This window comes from Epinephelus lanceolatus, chromosome 13, assembly GCF_041903045.1.
Source record: "Epinephelus lanceolatus isolate andai-2023 chromosome 13, ASM4190304v1, whole genome shotgun sequence".
Lineage (NCBI taxonomy): Eukaryota > Metazoa > Chordata > Actinopteri > Perciformes > Serranidae > Epinephelus > Epinephelus lanceolatus.
Genome location: NC_135746.1, coordinates 43146857 through 43172659, shown reverse-complemented (window position 1 = coordinate 43172659; position 25803 = coordinate 43146857). Strand labels below are relative to the sequence as shown.

At 44.0% G+C, this 25803-nt stretch overlaps 1 protein-coding gene and 1 pseudogene across 2 annotated transcripts in view; one reads left to right on the top strand and one right to left on the bottom strand.

Moving 5' to 3' along the window:
• The window catches only part of ddhd1b (DDHD domain containing 1b), an 83824-nt gene that overhangs the window by 929 nt on the left and 57092 nt on the right, over positions 1 to 25803 (bottom strand). For both annotated transcript variants that reach the window (XM_033619731.2, XM_033619732.2), the window contains 4 exons: positions 22861 to 23010; positions 22504 to 22568; positions 20711 to 20889; positions 1528 to 1785 (listed from right to left, as the gene is read on the bottom strand). In XM_033619731.2, coding sequence (XP_033475622.1) covers positions 1528 to 1785; positions 20711 to 20889; positions 22504 to 22568; positions 22861 to 23010 — 652 coding nt within the window. The remainder of the gene's footprint in view (positions 1 to 1527; positions 1786 to 20710; positions 20890 to 22503; positions 22569 to 22860; positions 23011 to 25803) is intronic.
• Positions 1928 to 4639, top strand: LOC144466580 (uncharacterized; annotated as a pseudogene).

Below are 25803 nucleotides of genomic sequence, written 5' to 3'. Positions count from 1 at the left end.
GGCAATTTAAAGTATGCAAGTTATGTGCAGTCTATTGGTTAGATACATAACAGATATTGCAGCACTATTTCTTTTACAGGGGCATTACCAGTGCTAATATTGACAGCAAACTCTCGCAGGTTGGCAAATGTCTTTTTTTTTTTTAATTCAACCTGTACATATTCTGTATGTGTGCAATATTAAGCCTTACTACATAATAAAACTAAATACAATCTGTGATGGAAAATTATGGTATTTGACCTTTTTAACCTAGTGTGTTCTGCATGTGTTGTATAACGTTACTTGTTTTGATGAAACTGAACTTCTCACCTAATGATATGTGTTGCTCATTTAACCCCTACTGTGATAGCAGCGTTAGATACAGCAGAGGTCTAATGGAAGTAGGTTAAAGGTTACGAGCCAGGGAGGCTCCCACACCAAGTGTCCTTGTTAGCCTCAAGAGATGTTGTGTCTTAGGGATGCTTACTGCAGAAACCACCTGAGTGCCATATTTTGACTATTGACATGCATGTGTTTTGGGAACTATAAAGATAGCATGGCTGAAGAATATCTAGGCACTCACTCACTGACTGACTGTTCATGTGGTTGTATGTGTGTGTGTGACTCCATTCATGAATGCTTATTAAAACTCAAGAAAGACACCCAACGTGTGAATACCTTTTCTTTAAACTGATAATTAAATAGTTGTTTTGCCCTTTCATCAAGGTGGCAGCAGGCTAAGCAAAGTAGTCCAAACATCCCTCTCGGTGTTTTTCAGAGGCTTTCCTAAACTAGCGGCAGTATTCACAAAGGTTACTAATACAAAGAATGTTTTAACTGATGAAATTCTGAAAAAATTCTTAAAAATTTTGATATTTTCTACAAATTTCCCCTTACAGTTATGACTAGATCCTGGTAAAGATAAAAGTTATTTACAGAGCATCTCAGCCCTTGAGAAAGCTCCTAAGGTTTCCTAAGCAGAGGAGAAAGGGGTGGGAAGACAAAGAGGTAGGAGAGATATTCTCTAAAGTTAATGAACCACTACAGATTAGATTATGCAGGGATGACAATCAACAAGACCACTTTGGATTGTATCCAGATTGATTAACTTGAGTAAGAAAAATCACTCACTATTTGACCTTAAAAATCTGTGATTGGTGTTTCTGGAAACACCCTTTTGTTCATTAGCTTAGGTAAGGGAAATTGGTTTCAATCAGATTTTGTGCTAGCTCCCATTAATGTGTAATTTCCATTGTGCATTTATTCTAACATAGTAGTTTTATTTATCAACAGAAAGAAAGCAATACTTCAGTTCATGAAACTACATAGGCTACAGTCTGATATATCAACATCATACTTTTCTAGCTACAGCCTCAGTGGGTGTTGAGGGCTTAGGGGGACATTGAAACTGGACAAGGGACATTTTGAGAAAAAAAGGAACGTGAGAACATAATGAAACTGACTACAGGAAACAGGCAGATTTAATGGGGTATGATATATTTTGACCCTCTGATAGCCAGCACCAAGTTTCTCACTGAAAGTACTTACAAGAGGTACTGTCCATGACAGATGAGGTGGACTGGGACATGGCAGGCTCTACCTCTGTCCTATCCTCCTCTATTTCTTTGTCCTTCACTTCGGTCTCTGCCACTGGTGCTCCTTCCTCCCCTGATGACACATTTTCAACTTCAGAGGCTCCACCCTCAGAATCTATTGGCTCCTCCTCTACTCCACCCACCTGGCCACTGGAACGGGAAAAACGGGAAAACAGGATTCCTCCGATTCCCTTTCCAAGACTGGCAGCACCTGTGGGGCAGTGAGATCTATGTTTATGATTCATTCATTTCACTTAGTAATGCAGAGTAAAATGTGCCAAAAGTTGGGCCAGTACTAATAGTTTTTTTGTTAAATAATATTTTGACATATCACTAGGCCAAGGCTTGGGCCCATGATCGTCCCAAACACGGTAAAATAAGAGTCCCTGCAGATAAATACACTACCTGGCTTGCTCTCTCTGACCCAATCCGTCTCTCTCTCTCTCTCTCTCTCTCTCTCTCTCACACACACACACACACACACACACGATTTGATTTTACTTTAATTTATTTTATATATGTGTGTATGCATGTATGTATGTTTATATACACACACACACATGTATATATATATATATATATATATATATATATATATATGAAAACACCCTCTCATCCTCTTAGGGTGGTGTCTGTGTCATCCTCAACCTCGAGTCCTCTACCAGATGCCTGGGAGTTTGAGGATTCTGCGCAGCCCCCAGTGCGGGCGCCTGTTACAGAAGCTCCTGCTCACCGCTGAGCTTTTCTCAATTTTTTTTCTTTTTAACTTTCTTACTTTGAGTTTTTTCAGTTTAGCTAGCTAGCACTTATGTTTTGTTTTGGTATGGAGACAAAAACCACTTTCTTCATAGCGGTATTTCTCCTATTTTTCTATGGACATGATCATGTGCGGGGACCCGGCACCCAGCCGTGGCACCCACACCCACTGATCCCCCACAGGACAGCGGTAAGAGGAAAGGAGGAGGGCTGGCTGTGTTTGTAAATGATCGATGGTGTAACTCTGGGCACATCACTATCAAGGAACAGCATTGCTGCAGGGACATTGAGTTGCTGGCTGTTGGCATGAGACCATATTATCTACCCTGGGAGTTTTCTCATGTCATTATATGTATGTCCCCCTGTCTGCTAAAGCCAAGTCTGCTTGTGACATTCTCCACTCTGTTACAAGTAGGCTGCAAAGACAGCACCCCCTGGCTCTCCTTCTGATCTCTGATCTGCAGGGACATTGAGCTGCTGGCTGTTGGCATGAGACCATATTATCTACCCTGGGAGTTTTCTCATGTCATTATATGTATGTCCCCCAGTCTGCTAAAGCCAAGTCTGCTTGTGACATTCTCCACTCTGTTACAAGTAGGCTGCAAAGACAGCACCCCCTGGCTCTCCTTCTGATCTCTGGGGACTTCAACCACGCCTGTCCTTCCACCACCCTGCCCACCTTCACCCAGTATGTTTCCTGCCACACCAGAGACAATAAAACACTGGATTTATTTTATGCCAACACCAAAGAGGCATACCACTTATCCCCCCTGCCCCCCCTGGGAAAAGCTGATCACAACCTGGTTCATCTTCTGCCTGTCTACAAACCTCTGGTGCAGAGGGAACCAGCAACCACCCGCACTGTGAAGAGGTGGTCTGATGAGGCTGAGGAGGCCCTGAGGGACTGCTTCGATACCACTGTGTGGGAGGTACTCAGAGATTCCCATGGGGAGGACACTGACAGTCTGACATCATGTATTATGGATTATATTAACTTCTGTGTGGAAAGCACCATACCCACTAGGACTGTACGCTGCTTCTCCAACAACAAACCCTGGATTACTCCAGATATAGAAGCTCTCCTGAAGGAGAAGCAGAGAGTTTTTAACTCTGGAACTAGGGAGGAGCTGAAGGCCATGTAAAAGGAGCTACGGAGAAACATCAGGCAGGGAAAGGAAGGATATAACAAGAAGATGGAGGAACAGCTGCAGCAGAGTGATGTCAGCGGAGTCTGGAGAGGTCTGAAAACCATCTCAGGACACAAACAACCAGACTCCCAGACCAGAGGCAACCAGAAGTGGGTGAATGATCTGAATCTGTTCTTCAATAGATTTGATCAGTCTGCCCCTCCCCTGGCCCAGACATCACGGCTGCAATCCCCCACATCCTCACCTTCACCTCCCCCCCACCTACACTCCTGGCACACTGCTTCAACACCTCCCCCATCCCCGCTCCCCCGGACATCTCACCACTCCCCACTCCTCCCCCCACCTCATCACCTCTACCCCCCAGCACAGCCCCCCTGCTCCAGCTTGTCCTTCACTACCTGTCAGGTGAGAGAACAGCTGAAGAGGATAAAGACGAGGATGGCTGTGGGTCCAGACGGCATCAGCTGCAGGCTCCCTAAGTCCTGCGCAGACCAACTCTGCGGGATAGTTGAAACCATTTTCAACCTGAGCCTGAGGCTGGGGAGAGTACCACAGCTGTGGAAGACATCCTGCGTGGTACCTGTGCCCAAGACTCTGCATCCCAAGGACTTCAGCAGCTTCAGACCGGTGGCATTAACATTGCACCTCATGAAAACTCTCGAGCGCCTGGTCCTGTCTCGTCTCCACCCCGCAGTAGGCCCTTCAATAGACCCGCTGCAGTTTGCCTACCAGCCTGGCATTGGTGTGGAAGACGCCGTCGTCTTCCTCCTGCATAGAGCTCTTTCTCATCTGGAGAAGCCCGGAAGCTCTGTGAGAATCATGTTCTCTGACTTCTCCAGCGCTTTCAACACCATACAGCCTGCGCTTCTGAAGGACAAACTGGAGCACATAGGGGTGGCTAATCACCTCACATCCTGGATCCTGGATCCTGGACTACCTCACGGACCGGCCGCAATATGTTAGGACCCAGGATTGTGTATTGGACTTGGTTGTCTGCAGTATGGGGGCCCTGCAGGGGACGGTGCTGGCACCATTCCTCTTCACCCTCTACATTGCAGACTTTTCATACGACACCCCCCCGTCATCTGCAGAAGTTCTCTGACGACTCTGCCATAGTCAGCCTCACCACAGATGGGGACAATAGGGAGTACAGAGAACTGAACCAGGTCTTTGTGGACTGGTGCCTGAGGAACCACCTCCAGATCAATGCGGGGAAAACCAAAGAGCTGGTGGTGGATCTCCGCAGGTGCAGACTCCTCCCCCCAACACCAGTGAACATCCAGGGAAAGGACATTGAGATGGTGACATCTTATAAGTACCTGGGTGTCAGTGGCGGCTGCTGGTCTTTCAAGGAGGGGAAGCTCATTTTCGGCCTACATCATAAAATGTGTCCGTTTATTTATACGTAAATTCTACCCTCCGTTCCTTTCCAAGAAAATGATCTGTGACCCTGTCGTACCAACTAGGCGTCTTTTCCAGGGACTTGACCAGTGTCCTTTCAATGGCCAGCAGAGCTAGGCTGCTTAGATGGTTTCATCAAGAGGCATGGCCAACAGTACATTTTATTTGTCACAGCACTTCCAGTCAGCCAGCTTACTTTGTCATACCAGGATAGCTGAAAAGACCTGTTACTTTTCCCCACCCTTTGCACCAAATCAATCTGAGGTGTTGATCTGCCCTGCTGTTTAACTCTAAGTTTCTCCTCGTAAGGAAGACTATCAAATGGCTTCACCAAATCCGGTCGACAATATTCAAATTGTCTGCCATTATGTGCAGCTTGCTAGCTCGCTCACTAGCTGGGGCTGCTGCGCGAGGCTAGTGTGACCACCTGTGAATGCTTTTGGGACAGTGGAGGGGCTCACAGTGCTCGTTGGGGACAGTAACTGCAGAGCGACAGAAGTCAGAGTCTCCAAACACGAGTACAGTCTCCAATAACACCAGAAAAAGATGCTAGATTTGTCACTAGTCGTTTTTAAGAAAAAGTCACTAAGAGGATTGGAAAAGTCTCTAGATCAACTCAGAACAACGGAATGAAACTTGAAAAATGCTCCGGTGGTGTTTATATTTCAAGATCGCTGATTCGCTCATTTCGCTGTCAATCAAAAAGGGATTCAGCCTCAGAATCCAATCATCATGCAGAAGCCCAGCATCCAGGCCAGCCAAGGCCAGCTCACTGCCCCATAGACCCCCAGAGACGCTGAGTGTCCGATGGGCGGGACAAAACCAAGCATTTATCCAATGACTGTCTAGTTTCGCTGCAGTGGAACAACCCACTCTATGCTTCCCCATTGAAGTCTTTGGACGCTGAGCTTCGACACTGTTTAATGCACTGTGACGCTACGGGAATGAATAAGAAGAAAGTCGCATCAGTGACCTGTGATAAGTAGCTGATTCTGAACAAAAGTTGAACGCGTTCTAGCGCATATTTAGTCAATGAAATGTAAACACAACAGTACATATTTGACCACTTATTTTTTGACATTTTAGGGGAAGCTGAGCTTCCCTTGCAGTCTTAGAGCAATCGCCACTGCTGGGTGTTCATCTTAACAATAAACTGGACTGGACTAATCACATAACTGCACTGTACAGAAAAGGCCAAAGCAGTCTCTACCTGCCGAGGTGGCTCAGGTCTTTTGGAGTGCAGGGGGCACTCCTGAAGACCTTCTTTGACATTGTGGTGGCATCAGCCATCTTCTACGGAGTGGTGTGCTGGGGCAGCAGCGTCTTGGTTGCAGATAGGAAGAGACTGGACAAGCTGATCAAGAGGGCCAGCTCTGTCCTGGGATGCTCTCTGGACACTGTGCAGGTGGTGGAAGAAAGGAGGATGACAGCCAAGCTGTCATCTCTGAGGACTAATGACTCCCACCCCCTGCAGGAGGAGATAAAAGCTCTGGAGAGCTCCTTCAGCGATAGACTGATTCACCCAAAGTGCGTGAAGGAACGCTATCGCAGGTCCTTCCTGCCTGCTGCTGTCAGGCTACATAACCAGCACTGCTCACAATAAACTGCACCATGGGCACTTTAGGGACACCATAATAAGCATAACTGCCCCCCTTTTTGTTGTTTATTTGCACAGACAATTTTTCACTTTGCACTAAATATGTTCACTTTATCCATTGCTCACTTTTTATCCACTGCTCATCATTATTTATTGCTGTCTCTTGTATTTTTTGTACTTTTTTTGCATGCCCAGTTTTTTAAGTTTTTAAATTTTGAAATCTTTAATCTGACTCTTTCCACTTGACTGCTGTAACACTGGAATTTCTCAATTGTGGGATCAATAAAGGTGTATCTTATCTTATCTTATCTTATCTTATCTTATCTTACCTTATCTTATCTGTTCCTAGGACTGCACACTTCAGGACTGAGGCTTCAGATGTTGTTCCTGGAATCTGTCGGAGCCACTCTCCCAGTTTGGGGGTCACTGAGTGCTCCTACTACCACGGGGACCACCTCAACTTTGACCTTCCACATCTCTTCCAGTTGTTCTTTCAGCCCTTGATACTTAGCCAGCAGCTGTTTGTCAGTCTGGAAGCTGAAGTCCCACAGGATCTTAGCCCTGTTGTTCTCAGCCACCTTTGGTGGTGTGTCCCATCGGGATTTGGGTACTTTGTGTCCATACTGGGTACAGATGTTCCTGTACACTATCCCAGCCACTTGGTTGTGCCTCTCCATGTACCCTGATCCTGCTTGCATCTTATACCCTGCCACTATGTGCTGGACCGTCTCAGGGGCATCTTTGTACAGCCTGCACCTTGGGTCTGACTTGCTGTGGTAGACCCTGGCCTCTATGGCCCTTGTGCTTAGGGCCTGTTCTTATGCTGCAATGATTAGTGCCTCCATGCTGTCTGTCAGTAGAGCATTCTCCAGCCACTGGAAGGTCTTCTTGATATCAGCCACTTCCTCTACTTGACGGTGGTATGCACCATGTAGAGGCTTGTTCCTCCATGTTGTTTGCTCCTCCACCTCTTTGCCCTCATCAGGTTTCTGTTGTTTGAGGCATTCACTTAGCAGCTCATCCTTTGAGGCAATCTTTTTGATGTACCCCTGGATTTTGGATGTTTCATCCTGGATAGTGGCCCTGATGCCTCTCCAGGATTACTGTTGCTGTACTGTGAATCAGCTTGTTGGTCTCAGTGATGGTCCTTGTAGAGATGGTATTTAGGGCAGCATTCACATCTTCTAGCAGATCATCTGAAGGTACTTGGTAACTCAGCTTCGGGATTCGTCGGAGGCTTCAGGTTTCCACTTTGCTCACTTCTGCTGTAATGTGAATCAGCTTGTTGGTCTCAGTCTCTTACATTGAGGCTGTTTGTTTCTACTAGGGCTTGGTATCCAATCTCGAAATGTGGGGGTGATGATGACATCCCCCTGCTGACCTGTCGTCCTGACTCCCCCTTGCCGTAGCATTGTTGAAGTATTACCCCCTTGCCATAGCATTGTTAAAGTATTTCATTGATCTCTATCTGTTTACATCCTCTACTTCTTGTTTGTTTTATACTGTTTTATTTTCCTGTTTTCACTTGCTCTGTTATCACAGCATTACACAATAAAGTTAAAAGAAAAAACCCACCACACAGTGAGAGTGGGTCAGACGTGATGATTGAGAGGGAAGACCTCTGTTTATACCAAATCCTGCAGAATATATCTTAAAAAAACAAATCAGCATATATTCCCACTCTAAAGTCTACCTACACATTGTCTTTAACACTTCATCCTCAATTTTTTCAATCAATTTTATTTATAAAGCCCAATATCACAAATCATAATTTGCCTCATAGGGCTTTACAGCATACGAGATCCCTCTGTCGTTAGGACCCTTGCAGCGGATAAGGAAAAACTCCCCAAAACAAACCCTTAAACGGGGGAAAAATGGTAGAAACCTCAGGAAGAGCAACTGAGGAGGGCTCCCTCTTCCAGGACGGACAGACGTGCAATAGATGTCGTACAGAATAGATCAACATGATAAATTAATGGTAATCTGTATGACACAATTAGACAGAAAGAGAGACAGAGAGAGATGCAGGACAGACGGTAATGACAGTAGCTTACAACAACATTAATGAAAGTAATAATATTATAATTATAATTCCGGCTATTGTGGTACAATATTTTGAAAGTATATATTAATATCTCATAGTATACATATGTGACAATAATCATATGTGTATAATAACAGTAGAAGTATGACTAATGATAACAGCAGCAGCAGGAGGTATCAGGCAGGACCACGGCAGCAGCACAACCACACACGTCACACTATCCAGGCACCGCTGCGATATAAGTTAACCTGAGAGATAGTGGAGCACAAAGGCTACGGAGAAGAAGCCGAGTTAGTGACATGCAGTATGGCCGAGTTAGCAAGATGCAGTAACAGGACATGAGAGAGAGAGAGAGAGAGAAGGAGAGAAAGTGCCCGGTGTATTATAGGAGGTCCCCCGGCAGACTAGGCCTAAGTCAACCTAACTAGGGGCTGTCCTCTCACTACAATGGCAGGTAACAACAACAGAAGCAAAACAGTTCTCAAACTTCTATTCTGATCTTGCTACTCAGTCATAGGCATGACCTGGTGGTGAAAACCGTGCAGCCCAATACTAAACATTAACTCTGCTTCTAATAACACTGCAGCCTAAAAACTTTTTTAACATCAGTATATTTTTTGCATATGAAGAAATAAGATTTGAAATTCCAAATTTAATCCAACTTTATAAAATGAATAATAAGTTGTGGGGTCCCTTATGGACCACCAAGTAAAGAAAAACTGTCTTTTGAATTAACCTCTCACAATTACCACCATTAATATTAGTACTACTACTAATAACACAAACACAATTAATAATTATTACTCTTATTGTTGTTGTTGTTATTATAACACGTGATCTAATTCTTAAATACAGCTGAATAGTTAAGTATTAGGTGCAAATAAGTAATCTAATTGATATATCTTTTCTCTTTCTTTATTTGTATATTTAGTACTCTGGTAATCCAAAAGTAACAGAAAGTAATCAGTTATGCTACTTTAATGCTATAATCCTTCGCTTCAGTTAACAACGTTTTTAACAGGCAATTAGTAATGAGGGTTTACAACCCGAAGAAAAACCTGGAACATGAAACTTGCCCAATAAATGGAAATGATTTAGACATGCTTCCCAAGAAATATGACCCAAATTGGCCACATATGGTGTTGCTGTAATTAATGCCTCAAGACGTGATATTGTAAAGGCCATGCCCCTCACACTGCAAGTCCAATTGACTTTAAATTTGGGAAACAAATCTAGCTCAATGTGCTCTGAAAAAAATAGCCCCTGGGACAGGCCCCCGGGAATGCTACTCAGCCTTACATAAGCAACCCAAAAAGCTTTTTCACCACAGACCACAATTATTAGACCCCATACTGTCAACAAGGTAAATTAACCTGCACTTGTATAGCACCTTTCTAATCATTTGACCACTAAAAGCGCTTTTTACACAAAAATTACACACACATTCATAAGGTCAGTTATGACTCTTTCTATAATAAATTGTTGATCCATGGAGGTTTTATATTTATAAAATCTCCCTCAAGCCGAGAAAAGCATTTTTAAAATCTGTGACTTCATCAAAATGAAAAGTCTATGAACTCGTGGGTGATGCCAGCAGGAGAAACACTTCTGCACATATTCAGAAGTAAACCTGAAAGCAAAAAAAAAAATTTCTGGCATATGCTCCAGGCGAGCAACTCCATTGGAATGAATAGGTGCCATCTTGGCGTCCAGTAGCTAGGTATTATTGAGTCTCTTAAATCTATGCTCTTGGACCATAAAAGTCTCATAATTATGCTAGTTTGCATAAAATGAAAACAATAAAATGAATAGACCTTTATGAAATGGACAATTCGGACTTTGAGCACCTCACTCAGAATGGGGGCATCTGGTGGCTGCGCCTTGAGCCATGGGGCCTGGTCTGGCTCAGCCTAAAAAAACAACATGGAGCCATCTCCCTGTGGGCCCACCACCAGCAGGGACAGAAATCAGGGTCTGGTGCATTGTGTGCCAGGTGGCAGGCATGGACAGGGCCTTGGGCATGCTGATCCCTAGTGTCGCCGACTCGCTCTGGGTACGTGGAATGTCACCTGTCTGGTGGGGAGGGAGCTGGAGCTGGTGCAGGAGGTGGAGCAGTACCAACTAGATATAGTTGGGGTCACTTCCACATGTAGCACTGGTTCTGGACCCAAACTTCTGGAGAGGAGCCGGACTCTCGTTTTTTCCAGAGTTGCCCAGGGTGAGAGGCACTGGACAGGTGTGGGGATGCTCACGAGCCCCCAGCTGAGCGCCGCTGTGTTGAGGGTCTCCCCAGAGAATGGAGGGTCACCTCAATGGGACTGTGGGTTGCTATGAGAGGGTTTTTGACTGTTGTGGAAAAGAGAGATGAGAGGTAGGAAATTGGGAGGAACAGCCTGCCTGAACTGAACTCGAGTGGTGTTTGTTATTGGACTTCTGTGCGAGTCATGGAAAGGCCATAACAAACACCATGTTTGAGCAGGGGGAGGTTCATTAGTATACTTGGTACCCAAACACCCTAGGCCAAAGATCTACACTGCCTGGCCAAAAAAAAAGTCGCCACCTGGATTTAACTAAGCAAATAGGTACGAGCCTCCTATTGGATAATTACTGCATGGGCAATTATCTTTCAGCTGGCAACAAGTTATTTAACCCCAACTGGTTGCTTCTCATTTCCTAAACAACCATGTCGAAAGACACATCCCGTGGTCGTGGAAAAGATGTTAGTCTGTTTGAGAAGGGTCAAATCATTGGCATGCATCAAGCAGAGAAAACATCTAAGGAGATTGCAGAAACTACTAAAATTGGGTTAAGAACTGTCCAACGCATTATTAAAAACTGGAAGGATAGTGGGGACCCATCGTCTTCGAGGAAGAAATGTGGCCAGAAAAAAATCCTCAATGATCATAATCGGCGATCACTTAAACGTTTGGTGAGATCAAATCGAAGAAAAACAACAGTAGAACTCAGGGCTATGTTTAATAGTGAAAGTAAGAGCATTTCCACACGCACAATGCGAAAGGAACTCAAGGGATTGGGACTGAACAGCTGTGTAGCCTTAAGAAAACCACTAATCAGTGAGGCTAACCGGAAAAAAGGCTTCAATTTGCTAGGGAGCATAAAGATTGGACTCTGGAGCAATGGAAGAAGGTCATGTGGTCTGATGAGTCCAGATTAACCCTGTTCCAGAGTGATGGGCGCATCAGGGTAAGAAGAGAGGCAGATGAAGTGATGCACCCATCATGCCTAGTGCCTACTGTACAAGCCTGTGGGGGCAGTGTTATGATCTGGGGTTGCTGCAGTTGGTCAGGTCTAGGTTCAGCAACAGTATGTGCTCAAAGAAAGAGGTCAGCTGACTACCTGAATATACTGAATGACCAGGTTATTCCATTAATGGATTTTTTCTTCCCTGATGGCACGGGCATATTCCAAGATGACAATGCCAGGATTCATTGGGCTCAAATTGTGAAAGACTGGTTCAGGGAGCATGAGACATCATTTTCACACATGGATTGGCCACCACAGAGTCCAGACCTTAACCCCATTGAGAATCTTTGGGATGTGCTGGAGAAGGCTTTGCGCAGCGGTCAGACTCTACCATCATCAATGCAAGATCTTGGTGAAAAATTAATGCAACACTGGATGGAAATAAATCTTGTGACATTGCAGAAGCTTATCAAAACAATGCCACAGTGAATGCGTGCCGTAATCAAAGCTAAAGGCGGTCCAACGAAATATTAGAGTGTATGACCTTTTTTTTTTGGTGGTGACTTTTTTTTTGGCCAGGCAGTGTATATAAACATTTGCATGACAGTCAGTAAAGAAATGTGTTCCCTTTATTGGGTTTTTACTATTGTGTATTCTCATTAAAGATGACATTTTTCATTTATGATTATCTTGCTTTAGCTTAGAGTTTAGTTTAAGGAATTTTTTTGTCTTTGTCATATAGAGTTTTTTTCCCTTATTAGGTAGTGTAGTTAGACAGACAAGTCTTTTACCTTCTCCTTCGCCATATAGGGAGGGGGATGTTTGGCTTGCCTGTGCTTGTGGCCTGTGACTTCTGCTTGGGCTTTCATCTCCCATGTTGGAGGCTGGCGATACTGGCGTTTGGCTGGTACGGGTGGTACTCGTAGGTCATAAGGTCATTAGATAATGGGGAATTTTCCATGCTTATGGTTTAGCATTTGAATGCTAAAAAGGGTGAAATGTGGTGGAATATTCTGGTATTTAACCATATTTAACCTATAATGTGTTCTGCATGTGTTGTATAACGTTACTTGTTTTGATGAAACTGAACTTCTCACCTAATGATATGTGTTGCTCATTTAACCCTTACTGTGACAGCAGTGTGAGATACAGCAGAGGCCTAATGGAAGTAGGCTAAAGGTTACGAGCCAGGGAAGCTCCTACACCAAGTGTTCTTGTGAGCCTCAAGAGATGTTGTGTCTTAAGGATGCTTACTGCAGAAACCACCTGAGTGCCATATATTTTGACTATTGACATGCATGTGTTTTGGGAACTATAAAGATAGCATGGCTGAAGAACATCTAGGCACTCACTCACTGACTGACTGTTCATGCAGTTGTATGTGTGTGACTCCATTCATGAATGCTTATTAAAACTCAAGAAAGACAGCCAACGTGTGAAGACTTTTTTCTTTAAACTGTTTATTAAATAGTTGTTTTGCCACCACAGGGTCAGGGCAGGCACATAAATAAACATTAATATGGCACTGGCTTCAACAAGATGTAGGTCATGTGACAGGGCTAGAATGTCGGAGTTGCTCTCGTCCGCTACTGAGTTAAATAAATAGGCAGTAACTTAGAGATAACAATTTGTAGCGTATAAACTGGATTAAATCTACTCATTTCCCCAGATGAGCTGATAGGGTAAGCTAATAGCCTGCTAATTATCATAAGCATCTACACCGCAGTCTTGACATTAATAACCTAGCGCCATGCATTATAACATCTGTGATAACTTCCATTGTCACCAAAGACTGCAGAATTGGGAAGCCGAGTCAGGGTGATGATCTGTTCACTCGGTCAAATAGTCTTAATTACGAGTTGTGTGCGTGTGCACAATGTCTCTCAGGCAGAGTAGGAGTGGCGTGCATCCTCTAGCAGGGGATTTTATACATCGACCGACCAAGTGACTGCAATGGTGTGCTCCTGAAAGTTGTAAAAGTGCTTCTCCACAATGGGAAACGCACTCTGGAAACATATGATGCCGGTGACGGTTCTCAACGTACCCTTCTTCTGCAGCCAGCTGCTCAGCATCTCCACCTGGATGGTATGGCGAGAAATTATCACTCAGAACTGTTCGCCAAGATGTTGAAACTCTTGATGGTTTATCTGTCAGTTTTCAGATCTCTCCTGTTGCATACCCTGAGAAGACTTTCACCATCAATCATGCCTTTACTGCTAGTTAGCATTTTCAGAGCATAATTATCCTCTTCTATCCCTTCAAAGAAAATACAAACATCTACTGTACAAGGCATTCCATTACCATCCATCAACAGAGCATCACCACTGGTGCTCATAGGCTCAGATCACATCCATCTTATTACTCTTATTACTCCAGTCAGACTGGGCTCTTTTGGATCACCTACAGCTGCCAAAACGCGTCTAGGATGGACACTTCAAGGCCCCATAAGAGACTTTCAATCTCAAAACTTCTCAGTGCCTGTCCAGTGCCTCTTCACATCCTTCAGATCCCCTGAGGATGAATTGCACTCCCAAGTTCCTGTCTGTGCTGTGCTTGGACAGCCCCAAGTTACTGAGCTGCTTCTGCCTCCTGCTGATCCTGCTGGGCCACAGCAGCCTCAAGTCCCCATTCCTGCTGGGCCGCAGCATCTTCACCTCAAGTCCCCACTCCTGCTGGGCTGCAGCAGCCTCCCAGCTGGCCTCCAGCTCTGCTCCGCCTGTCACGTCGGCCTCTTGGCCACCCCCCAGATCTGCTCCACCTGCCACGTCAGCCTCCCGGCCAGCCTCCAGATCTGCTCCGCCTGTCACGTCGGCCTCCTGGCAGGTCTCCAAATCTGTTCTGCCTGTCACGTCGGCCTCCCGTCCGGCCTCCAGATCTGCCACGCCTGTCACGTCACTTCCACCACATAGTTGCTTACTCAAACTTTGGACTCATTCAAGTTGGAGCCAGACTATGGCAAAGCCATCAACTGGAATCTGAGTCAATCCATCCAATTGTCCTGGACCCTACTCACAATGTGACCAAATTGATCATTTAGGATTATGATGGAAAACTGTATCACACTGGCTCAGAAAGACTCTTTCCAAAATCAGGCGGAAATTCTGTATCTTGATAGGATGAGAGGCAGTCCATCGACATCAGCGCACGTGTGTTTCATGTCAAAAGTGGAGAGGAAAACCAGTCATCCCAAAGACAGCTGATTTGCCTGCTGCTTGTCTCAGGTTACTTAAACGTTCCTTCTACTCCACTGGAATAGACTTCTTTGGACCAAACAATGTCAAGATTGGCTGTCGATCTGAGAAGAGGTGGGGTATAATATTCAAATGCCTCACAACACAATGTGTACATCTTGACCTCCTCAATAACATGGATACAGACTCCTCAAAGCGCTTTTTACACTACAGGTCACATTCACCCATTCATACACACATTCATACACTGGTGGCCAAGGTTACCATACAAGATGCCACCTGCTACTCACCTGCTACACTCACACACCAATGGAAGCATCTTCGGGAGCAATTTGGGGTTCAGTATCTTGCTCAAGGATACTTCGACATGCAGACTGGAGGAGCCGGGCATCAAACCGCTAATCTTCTGATTGGTGGACAACCCGCTCTACCTCTGAGCCACAGCCACCCCTTAATTAAGTTAACTAATGATCATTCAGCCCAGTTCAGACCAAAGATTCGCATCAAGATGAGCTGAAACAGGCAACTACTTGCAATGCGCCGTTCTGCAATGTCGTTATAACCCGCGGGTTCACACCAATGCAACTAGATGAGACGGTGTGTCGTCTCTATGCAGAAACACTCTGTACTTCCATTCTGATTTCCAGCTTTTCAGGCTTATTTTGTGGCTGCATATAATTTGTAGCTTCCTAAAATATGAATGAATGAATGAATGAGGATAGTAATAGTGACATACTGGCCCCAGTTGTATTTGTAGTAGTAATGAAATCACCAGATGGACTGTATTTATAATCAATGCAACAAAATAATATAAATAACCAGGGCAAATTAATCAGTCAATGAGTGTGTGTGTGTGTGTGTGTGTGTGTGTGTGTGTGTGTGTGTGTGTGTGTGTGTGTGTGAGGAGGCATAAGCACATACAGCGAGCAGCAGCAGAAGCTACCCACCGTACGACACCGGCACACCATTAAGGATGGAAACAGAGGCGGGTACGGAGCACCTGCCACAGCAAGAGAACCCACCATCTGCAGTCACTTTGACTTAACCAGTGGACTGCACTATAAGCCGATTGGCTGTTGAAACAGGTGATGTGCTTTACATTCTAAAAACAGCTGCCAGTGATTTGACGAGATGAGTTGCAGATGACACACAGCCAGCTTGAGTCAAGCTCAGACCGACCAGTTCACACCACTGCATCTTACAACGATCTACAATAGTTTCTTCTTGTCGCAAATCTTTGGTATGACCTGGGCCTTAGACCTCAACTAGGATCTCCCCTAAATTTATAATGATTAATTAAATCTCTTCTCTCTCTTCTCTGGTGCTTCCTAAACTCTCAAATGTCTTGATCTATTAAATCCTTTTAATTGTTAAACTTCAAAGATTTCAGTCACTGACTCTACCTGACTAACACCATGGGGCGCTTTCATTTAGAAATTGCTCATCGCTGAATCAATTGTGCTCACTCATATTTCTCTTCATTTATTCATTTCTTTGTCTTTCTAGTTCTTTGTTATGTAGTAGTAGTTTAATAAGCATTTCATTTATGAAGAACTTGATCCTGTGATTTGTGTGTGAATAATTATTAAGTCACTGTACTCTAGGCTAAGAACTCATCCAAAGCAGCTCTGCAATTAACTGATTAACTGATCAACTGATCAATTTTTCCCTGTAACATAAACTAACTGTCTCTGCTTGCTTAAAGGGCCAGAGTGTAAAATGGGTTGAAAACAGTGACATCAGTGATCAAATTCTAAATTGCAGGGCTCACTCACTCACGCCTCCCGTTGGGTAAATGACGGTGGCCTCGTAGGACCAAAAGCCTTGCGCAGACACAGGTTTTTCAGGAGTAGGTCTATCTAGCGACGAGGTGAATATTTATTTAGAAATCTAAACCATGTTACGATATTGTAATGAATCACTCACGAGCAGGAGACCAGAGTAGCGTTCGGGAAAAGGGCCCATTTATTTTAGCACTCCAAAAACTCCGGTTACACTCCAGGGGGTAAAAGACTCCGTCCCAAACTCTGACTCTTCTAGCGTAACACACACACTTCATACACACATACTCACTTACAGTACCCAGCGGGGCAGCCCTCCCCTCTCTGCTCCACCAATCTCCAGCCCGCACACTGACTGACAGCTTACCACACTCACCACTGCAGTAAATGTTCTGTTATATTGTCAGTGTTTTCTGAGTTAATGGCATGTTTGGGATTGAATGAGTATAGGTAGGGGGCGGGGTGCAAGTGTGACGGGGACGAGAGCTTTGTGAGTGCGCTTGCTGGTGTGTGTATGAGTGAGCTGGAGGAGAGAGCAGCAGTACACAGTTGGAGTTACAGCTAAATTCTTGTTTGTTGGTTTTTTTGGAGTGGTTATGGCCAACAGTAACCTGTACTGTTCAGTAATAAACAGTGGTTTTAGCTGTACTGAATCCAATCAGCAGGGTACATAGGAGTAACGTTACTGTTACTATTGTCTGTTATTGACATAAGACTAAAATTTTCAGTACGTCCTGCGCTGTGATCTGTGGAGGGATACACCGGTGAGCAGGCACAGACGTAGCCTGTAAACAAAACTCAGCTGTTTATTTAGCCTAGCAATATCTCCGGACTATAGTAGCTGCAATGGACGACTTTGAACGCGATTTTGAAGAGTTTCTTGTAGTGGACACAGATCCGGAGCCGTACCTGTTTGAGTCGGAGCACACAGATGAGGAACTCCATGTGTTGGATGCTGAGTGGGCAAGAAGAGAGGCTGAATCCTCTGCTCCCATTTTGCTGCACAGAATGGGATTCGGTGCTATATCGTTGGGGAGATATATCATCAGGAGGAAAAGCACCGCAGAGAGTGCATCACAAGGGCCAATAAAAATTAACATTGTAATTACTTCAAAGACTTTTATTATTGCAACAGAGCAAACAATATTAGGCTAGAGTAGGGCATTAACGACTTTGATTTTTTTCAGGTCGACTTATCTGTCAATAAAGTCGAAGTCGAGTCGACAAGTCATTTGATGACGTCATCACATTGACACGGCGGAGGAAAGTGAAGTATCTCCACACATGTGATGTGTGTCTGTCAAGGCCCGAACATACTCGGGTGGAACGTATGCGGAACGGACTCTGCGGAGGTCTGCGCGGACTCAAAGCGGACGTCTGCAAGCCCTGTGCGCGCAAAGCTCAGATTTTACAACCGCGCGGACTCCGCTCCGCGCACCAGTGACTGCTCGGCATGTATTTTTAACATCGCGGGGATTTTTCACCGACATTTTTACAGGAAACTATAATGCGGAAGTGCGCTCGACTATGAAAGCCCGAATGACTGGAGTCTTATAGTATGTTCACTTAGGATAAAGTATCAGTGTAAGCCAATCGGAGGCAGCGATTGCATTCCGTACACAAGCACACAGAGAGAGAGAGAGAGGGAAAAAACACGACTTGTCGACTCCTCCCGGGGGGGTGTCGACTTGTGCCACTGACGTCGACATGTCGACAAATCGATTTTTCTGTTAATGCCCTAGGCTAGAGTAATTTTTACATTAGAAATGTGACCACATTCGAAAGTAGCCTATAATCTTTTAATTGTTTAAGCCAAGAAAATGTGCCTATATGAAAAGCGAATGAGCACGAACGGCTGGACATAATTTAAATGTTAATACAATAACTTAAAGTTTGGCACGGGTTGGGTGTGGGTGCGGGTCTCTAAATTTTAGAAGATAATTACATTGGGTGGGTGACGGGTGGATGATTGATGAGTGCATGAGGATTCGGGTGCGCTCAAACGCCATCCGCACATCTCTAGTATGTATGTATGTGTATTTTGGTCATTGCCATCTTGACTTTTTGGAGCCAGAAGTGACCATATTTGTGGGAAAGGGCGAAGGGGTGGATTTGACTGAAAAGTCGAGGACACTATTCGCAGACAGCCTGTCAAAATGGCCTGCCCTTACATAACTAAATAACTTTATGCCTTAATGAAATGAGCAGATGAGTTATAAAAAATACCCTCTCCATACAGTATGGGAGACCGGGTATGGTTGTAACATGGGTTAGTTGCAACACTTTAAATTTATCCAATCAGGAACAAGTTACAAATCATCTGATCCACTCTGTGCATGCTCAGTTTAGTCCTTACTCCACATGTGAGGAAGTAGCACCTTGTGGCAAACACAGCTAATTTTAGAGGGAAAAAAGTCATTTTGAGGTAAGAAAGTATTTTTTTTCCGCTTCATTTCTTTTTGTAATAGCATTGCCTCCTTTGTACATAAACTCATCAAACTTAAATCATGTTAATTATGTGTTTGTGTAGATATTTTCCATGCAAATTGTTAGCGATAATGTTTTAGTTGTTGGTCTGTAAGACAAGTGAGTTCATGGCTACAACAGTCTGGGTCAGTTGTAACAACATCAGTATGGGTCAAGAAACAAGACAAATCAACTCCCACAAACCAACAACGACCCAGGCTGTCAAAGAAAACATCAGGAAAGAAAAAACAGAAAATGCATAACATCGTGCTACAAAACACAGATTCCTCAGATGATGATGACACTTTTTGCATTGTGTGCATGGAACACTTCAAAAACTCAAAACCAAAAGAAGTTTGGGTTCAGTGTACAGCCTGTAGTCTGTGGGCCCACGAAGCCTGCTCTCCAGGACTGAGGGCCATATATTTGTCACCACTGTGACTCTGATGGTGATAGTGACAAAAATACTTGGCGCGCGCACACACACACACACACACACACACTCGCACACACACGTACACACACACTAATGTTCACTTGTTGATTCTGTTGCATATTTGTGCATTTTGTTGTTTTATAGCTGTGTATAAATGCTAGCGTAAGACACACAGAGAGACAGATGTTCAAGTGAAGCTGGAGCATATTTGCAGAATTTGTTTAGTTTTAATATTATGTTCAAATATTAGTGTAACACATGCGCACACACACACGCGCACACACACACACACACACACACACACCAATTATGTAAGTGTTAAATACAAAGTTTTCAGTATCTTAAGTTCTTGTCATACCCTCTTTTCATAATGTTACATTTCACCCCATGTTCCATTACAACTAACCCAGACTATGGGGTAGATTGTAACATTTCACTCCTTGTGTTTGAGACTAAACCATGGATTTTCTGTTTGTGTTGCAGAGTCAACAACTACACCATTTAATACCTGACACATGTAACTAGTTTGTATCACATTTTGAATGCACTGGCTTAAAAGAGACCTGAGTTACAGACAGAAATGTCAAAAATGTAACAACCATCCCCGGTCTCCCCTAGTCATGAAGGGGAAAATCAACCATAGAGACCCAAACTGTTTTTTGTACCAGGCTGTAAACATTTTTATTTCTGCTGTAAAGTTAGACATTTTAAAACTGGGGCCTATTGGCATTGACTAGTGTCTGGAGCCAGCCTCAAGTGGACTTTAAAGGAACTTCAGTTTTTGACACTTCAGTGCTGGCTTCAATTTTCAGCCCTCTGACGCTTGGTCACCTCACATCATCTGTGTCTCGGCCAAAAAGTTGCTGCTAAACTCACCACAAAGACAACAGCCAACTGCCAATTAACGAGTATGTGCTGCATCTGCATGAGAGGAAATCATTCTGCATACTATCAGGCAGCAATAGTCAGTATTTGTCATAATAAAGGGAAACCGACAGGACATAGGGGGTATTTTACCATCAGTCTCCAATATCTCATATTAACATATGTATGAATTTGATTTATGTTCTACTACATCAGCCATCCATGTAGCCATAACCCTCTGTGCTCACCCATAATGCTGGCCTTGCCCAGGCTGGTGATGGACTCTCCATAGTGCCGTCGGGCCTGGGGCGGGGAGGTGCAGGGACTGGGGATGCTCTCTGAGTCTGAGACAGATGCCGTCTCCTTTGGGGGGTTAAGCAGTGTGGGCCGGATGTGATCATACGGTGTTGGGTTGCTGGTGTTGTACCTGCACATCACATCCACATCAACTTTAGGTCACTGAAGCATGTAGTCTCATTCTGTCTTCAGCTGTGATCTCATGAACCTGGGCATACTGCAGCCTCAATCAAAATTGACCTTTCGCTAAGCCAGCCCCTTTGTGATGGTCCGACAAGGTGTCTGAGTAAGCATGGAGCCCACACTGTAACTACCTGCACTCCCTGAAGAAATATTATCGTATTTGTGGAAAAGTGAATTAGTGATTCCGACAGACAGAGGGGTCTACAAAATGCGCTTTAAGGCTATATCCAGGATGTCAGACTCACTCATCAGCCAAAACAGGTTAAATAGACAAAGTGAACCACCAAACTGCTGGTGATCGTAAAAGTAGACAATGAATATAAAGGCAAACTTTGCCGATATGAACCAGCTGCGTGGCATAACAGTGTATGCAGATGAATGGTGTTTGGCTTCGCCCCCATGCTGCTGCCAGTCAAACAACGTTCATCTGCACACAATGCAATAACACACAGCTGATTCACTATCAGCAAAGTTTCCCTGCTTCTCTTCACTGATTCCTGTACAGATGGGTAGGTCTTTTTTCAGTGTTATAATCATTAAAAAACAGAAGCAGCATGTGTAAACATTCAGTAGCTAGCTAGCTAACCCTACACTTTTCAGGGTTTGATTCTGATTTTGGAACAGGGAAGAAATGTATATCTTTTACCAACCTCTCCAGGTAATGAATATCATTAATACACATGCCACAAGCACAACATTTAGCTTGAAATCCACAAAAGCAGCCTGAAAATGAAGGAAATCTGAAAAGATTGCGTGAGAGTCTATGGAGCACTGCTTTGGTGTTGTTGAGCCCTTCTTTGTGCTGGCCAGCGCTACGCTATGATTGGCCAGTCTGCATTGGAGCGACGGGACTTAGCAAAGGGTCAATAAGGTTACTGGTATATCATAGCAGACAGACTGTAACATGATGCTTATTACTATTTCAAGCTTATGATACTGTAATGAACTGTGTTTAACTCTTCATGCTCCTGCTTAACTGTTGAGTATCATTGTTCAGACAGTCGTCCAATTCAGATAAAATGACTGTTGAGTGAAGCGCTGAGATTTCCAGAGGTCAGTGAAGTAAACATGTTATTGACAGCTTAGATGCTGTGAAGCCTGTCAGTCATGTCAGCTACCTATGACAGTGAGCTGCAGGAGACAGTACACTTGTTATTGGCTGTTGTATTGCTGCTGCTGAAAGGGGATGTCAGTCTTGGGATGCAGGATAAGATAAGATAAGATAAGATACACTTTATCTTATCTTATAATAGTAGTATAGTAGTAGTATAGCAAGCAGCTAGTGCAGAGCTTATGACAGCTATTGCCCTGTTGGTTAGGGTCCACAGAAGCCTGTGTTCAGGTTCACAGCAACACCTCACCATCTGCTCATCGAAGGACAGTACAATACCATCACTCTTAGTGTAAACTGTTCAGAGGAACAAAATATTTCACAACAGACAGAACAGACAGAAACTGTGGATAATGTGAAACCATCACATCACAGCATACACTGCTGTGAGAAATTCACAGAAGAATTCCTTAATAACCAGCATATTATCTGTCAAATACAACCACTTACCAGTGGATTTGAACAGGCACAATGTTACTGTAGTGCTTTAAGATAAGAGGCTCCAATCTGTACGCCTGAAACAAAAAAATACAAATGCAAGAGCAGATCAGGGTTTGTCACAACATTACTTCCTCTAATTTTATTTTAACACATTTTATTTAAATGTAATTTTCCAGCTTGTCATCTAGTTTTTAAGTATTTGGTTGTGTAATCGAATACCAACACCACAAACTTGTATTGTTTTGTTTCTGTTTGTTAGCCACCACTAATCACTAAACATCTGGCAACAGGCTGATCAAAATAGTGGGTGATGATTTTGACCTAAGTGGGACAGTGATACATTCAGTTGTGGGTACTGTGGCTCACCACAGGATCTGTGGGGTGGAATATATTGAAGAGGCGTTTGCAGATAGTTGTGGGCAGGATGTGGTCCTGCACATTATTGTTTCCAGGCCGGGTCCCCCGCAACGCCAGGAAAACAGCGAGAGGAGAGCCCATGCAGAAGAAATTTTCTACCTGCAACATAGAGAACAGGCTCAATTCAACAGCAGAGTAAGAGACAGTCACCACTGAAGGGCTGCCAGCCCCTACCTACAGAGCTGCTCATTGGCCAGTTACATAGTACTGTGGTTGCACAGGACCACTGAAAATGAACATGTTGTAGTTTGAATCATGTGGTTTGTAGTTTAAATTAAAATCTTTGTTGTTTGAATCAGAAGGATTGAAGTACAACTCAGAGGGTTTGTCGTTTGAATCAGAGGGTCTGTAGTTTATCTCAGACAGTCCATGCCACCATGAAGTGACACAAATATACAATCAAAAGAATACTCAGTGCCAGTGTAATTACACTGATAGGGGTCCTAGTACACCTGAAACCTCTGCCACACCTGGAAAATTTCATCCCCTAACACTCATGGGGCATAGACTGTCAAACTCTTTTTCACCTACGTACAGTACAGGCCAAAAGTTTGGACACACCTTCTCATTCAATGCGTTTTCTTTATTTTCATGACTATTTACATTGTAGATTCTCACTGAAGGCATCAAAACTATGAATGAACACATGTGGAGTTATGTACTTAACAAAAAAAGGTGAAGTAACTGACAACATGTTTTATATTCTAGTTTCTTCAAAATAGCCACCCTTTGCTCTGATTACTGCTTTGCACACTCTTGGTATTCTCTCCATGAGCTTCAAGAGGTAGTCACCTGAAATGGTTTCCACTTCACAGGTGTGCCTTATCAGGGTTAATTAGTGGAATTTCTTGCTTTATCAATGGGGTTGGGACCATCAGTTGTGTTGTGCAGAAGTCAGGTTAATACACAGCCGACAGCCCTATTGGACAACTGTTAAAATTCATATTATGGCAAGAACCAATCAGCTAACTAAAGAAAAACGAGTGGCCATCATTACTTTAAGAAATGAAGGTCAGTCAGTCCGGAAAATTGCAAAAACTTTAAATGTGTCCCCAAGTGGAGTCGCAAAAACCATCAAGCGCTACAACGAAACTGGCACACATGAGGACCGACCCAGGAAAGGAAGACCAAGAGTCACCTCTGCTTCTGAGGATAAGTTCATCCAAGTCACCAGCCTCAGAAATGGCAAGTTAACAGCAGCTCAGATCAGAGACCAGATGAATGCCACACAGAGTTCTAGCAGCAGACCCATCTCTAGAACAACTGTTAAGAGGAGACTGCGCCAATCAGGCCTTCATGGTCAAATAGCTGCTAGGAAACCACTGCTAAGGAGAGGCAACAAGCAGAAGAGATTTGTTTGGGCCAAGAAACACAAGGAATGGACATTAGACCAGTAGAAATCTGTGCTTTGGTCTGATGAGTCCAAATTTGAGATCTTTGGTTCCAACCGCCATGTCTTTGTGAGACGCAGAAAAGGTGAATGGATGGATTCCACATGCCTGGTTCCCACTGTGAAGCATGGAGGAGGAGGTGTGATGGTGTTGGGGTGTTTTGCTGGTGACACTGTTGGGGATTTATTCAAAATTGAAGGCACACTGAACCAGCATGGCTACCACAGCATCCTGCAGCGACATGCCATCCCATCCGGTTTGCGTTTAGTTGGACGATCATTTATTTTTCAACAGGACAATGACCCCAAACACACCTCCAGGCTGTGTAAGGGCTATTTGACCAAGAAGGAGAGTGATGGAGTGCTGCGGCAGATGACCTGGCCTCCACAGTCACCGGACCTGAACCCAGTCGAGATGGTTTGGGGTGAGCTGGACCACAGAGTGAAGGCAAAGGGGCCAACAAGTGCTAAACACCTCTGGGAACTCATTCAAGACTGTTGGAAAACCATTTCAGGTGACTACCTCTTGAAGCTCATGGAGAGAATGCCAAGAGTGTGCAAAGCAGTAATCAGAGCAAAGGGTGGCTATTTTGAAGAAACTAGAATATAAAACATGTTTTCAGTTATTTCATCTTTTTTTGTTAAGTACATAACTCCACATGTGTTCATTCATAGTTTTGATGCCTTCAGTGAGAATCCACAATGTAAATAGTCATGAAAATAAAGAAAACGCATTGAATGAGAAGGTGTGTCCAAACTTTTGGCCTGTACTGTACTTCACCTGTAAGTCACATACCAGTCTGTTTAAAACTTAGACTCTGTAATTTTGTCTCCATAGCATCTCATTCAGTAAACTATGACAATCTTATTACTATTACACCCACTACAATCCCATCCCAACCACCCCCACCCTCAAAAGTTGGTCTGCTGAATGTGAGATCACTGTCAAACAAATCATTTATCTGTCAGGATTATATTCTGTCAAATAATCTAGACTGCTTCTTCATCACTGAGTCATGGCTTACCCCTAATGACACATCCCCTTTCACTGAAGCCACTCCCCCAGACGACTCTCACTTTCATCAACCAAGACTACTTGTACGTGGTGGGGTTGCTGATATTTACAGAAAAGGCCTCAAGTGCTCCATTACTTCAATGGCTCCTTTTTCATCTTTTGAATCTTTGGCCTTCATGATAGATGGCACCCCGCCCGTTTTCAGCCTGCCATACAGACCCCCTAAGCCAAATATCAATTTTATTAGTAAATTTTCTGATCTCCTTTCCCACATCCTTTCCCAGCATTCTCTGTAATTCCAACATCCACATTTGTTGTCCCCTTGATGCCATGACCCATGATTTTATAAATTTACTTGAATGTTTTGGTCCTCATGGTTAAATACCAGCAGACTGTCAAAACTGCAAAGCTCAATACTTCTATGATATTATTAACAAGAACTGTCAAAACCCCGGGGTACTTCATTAGTGTCTTAAACTCTGTCACC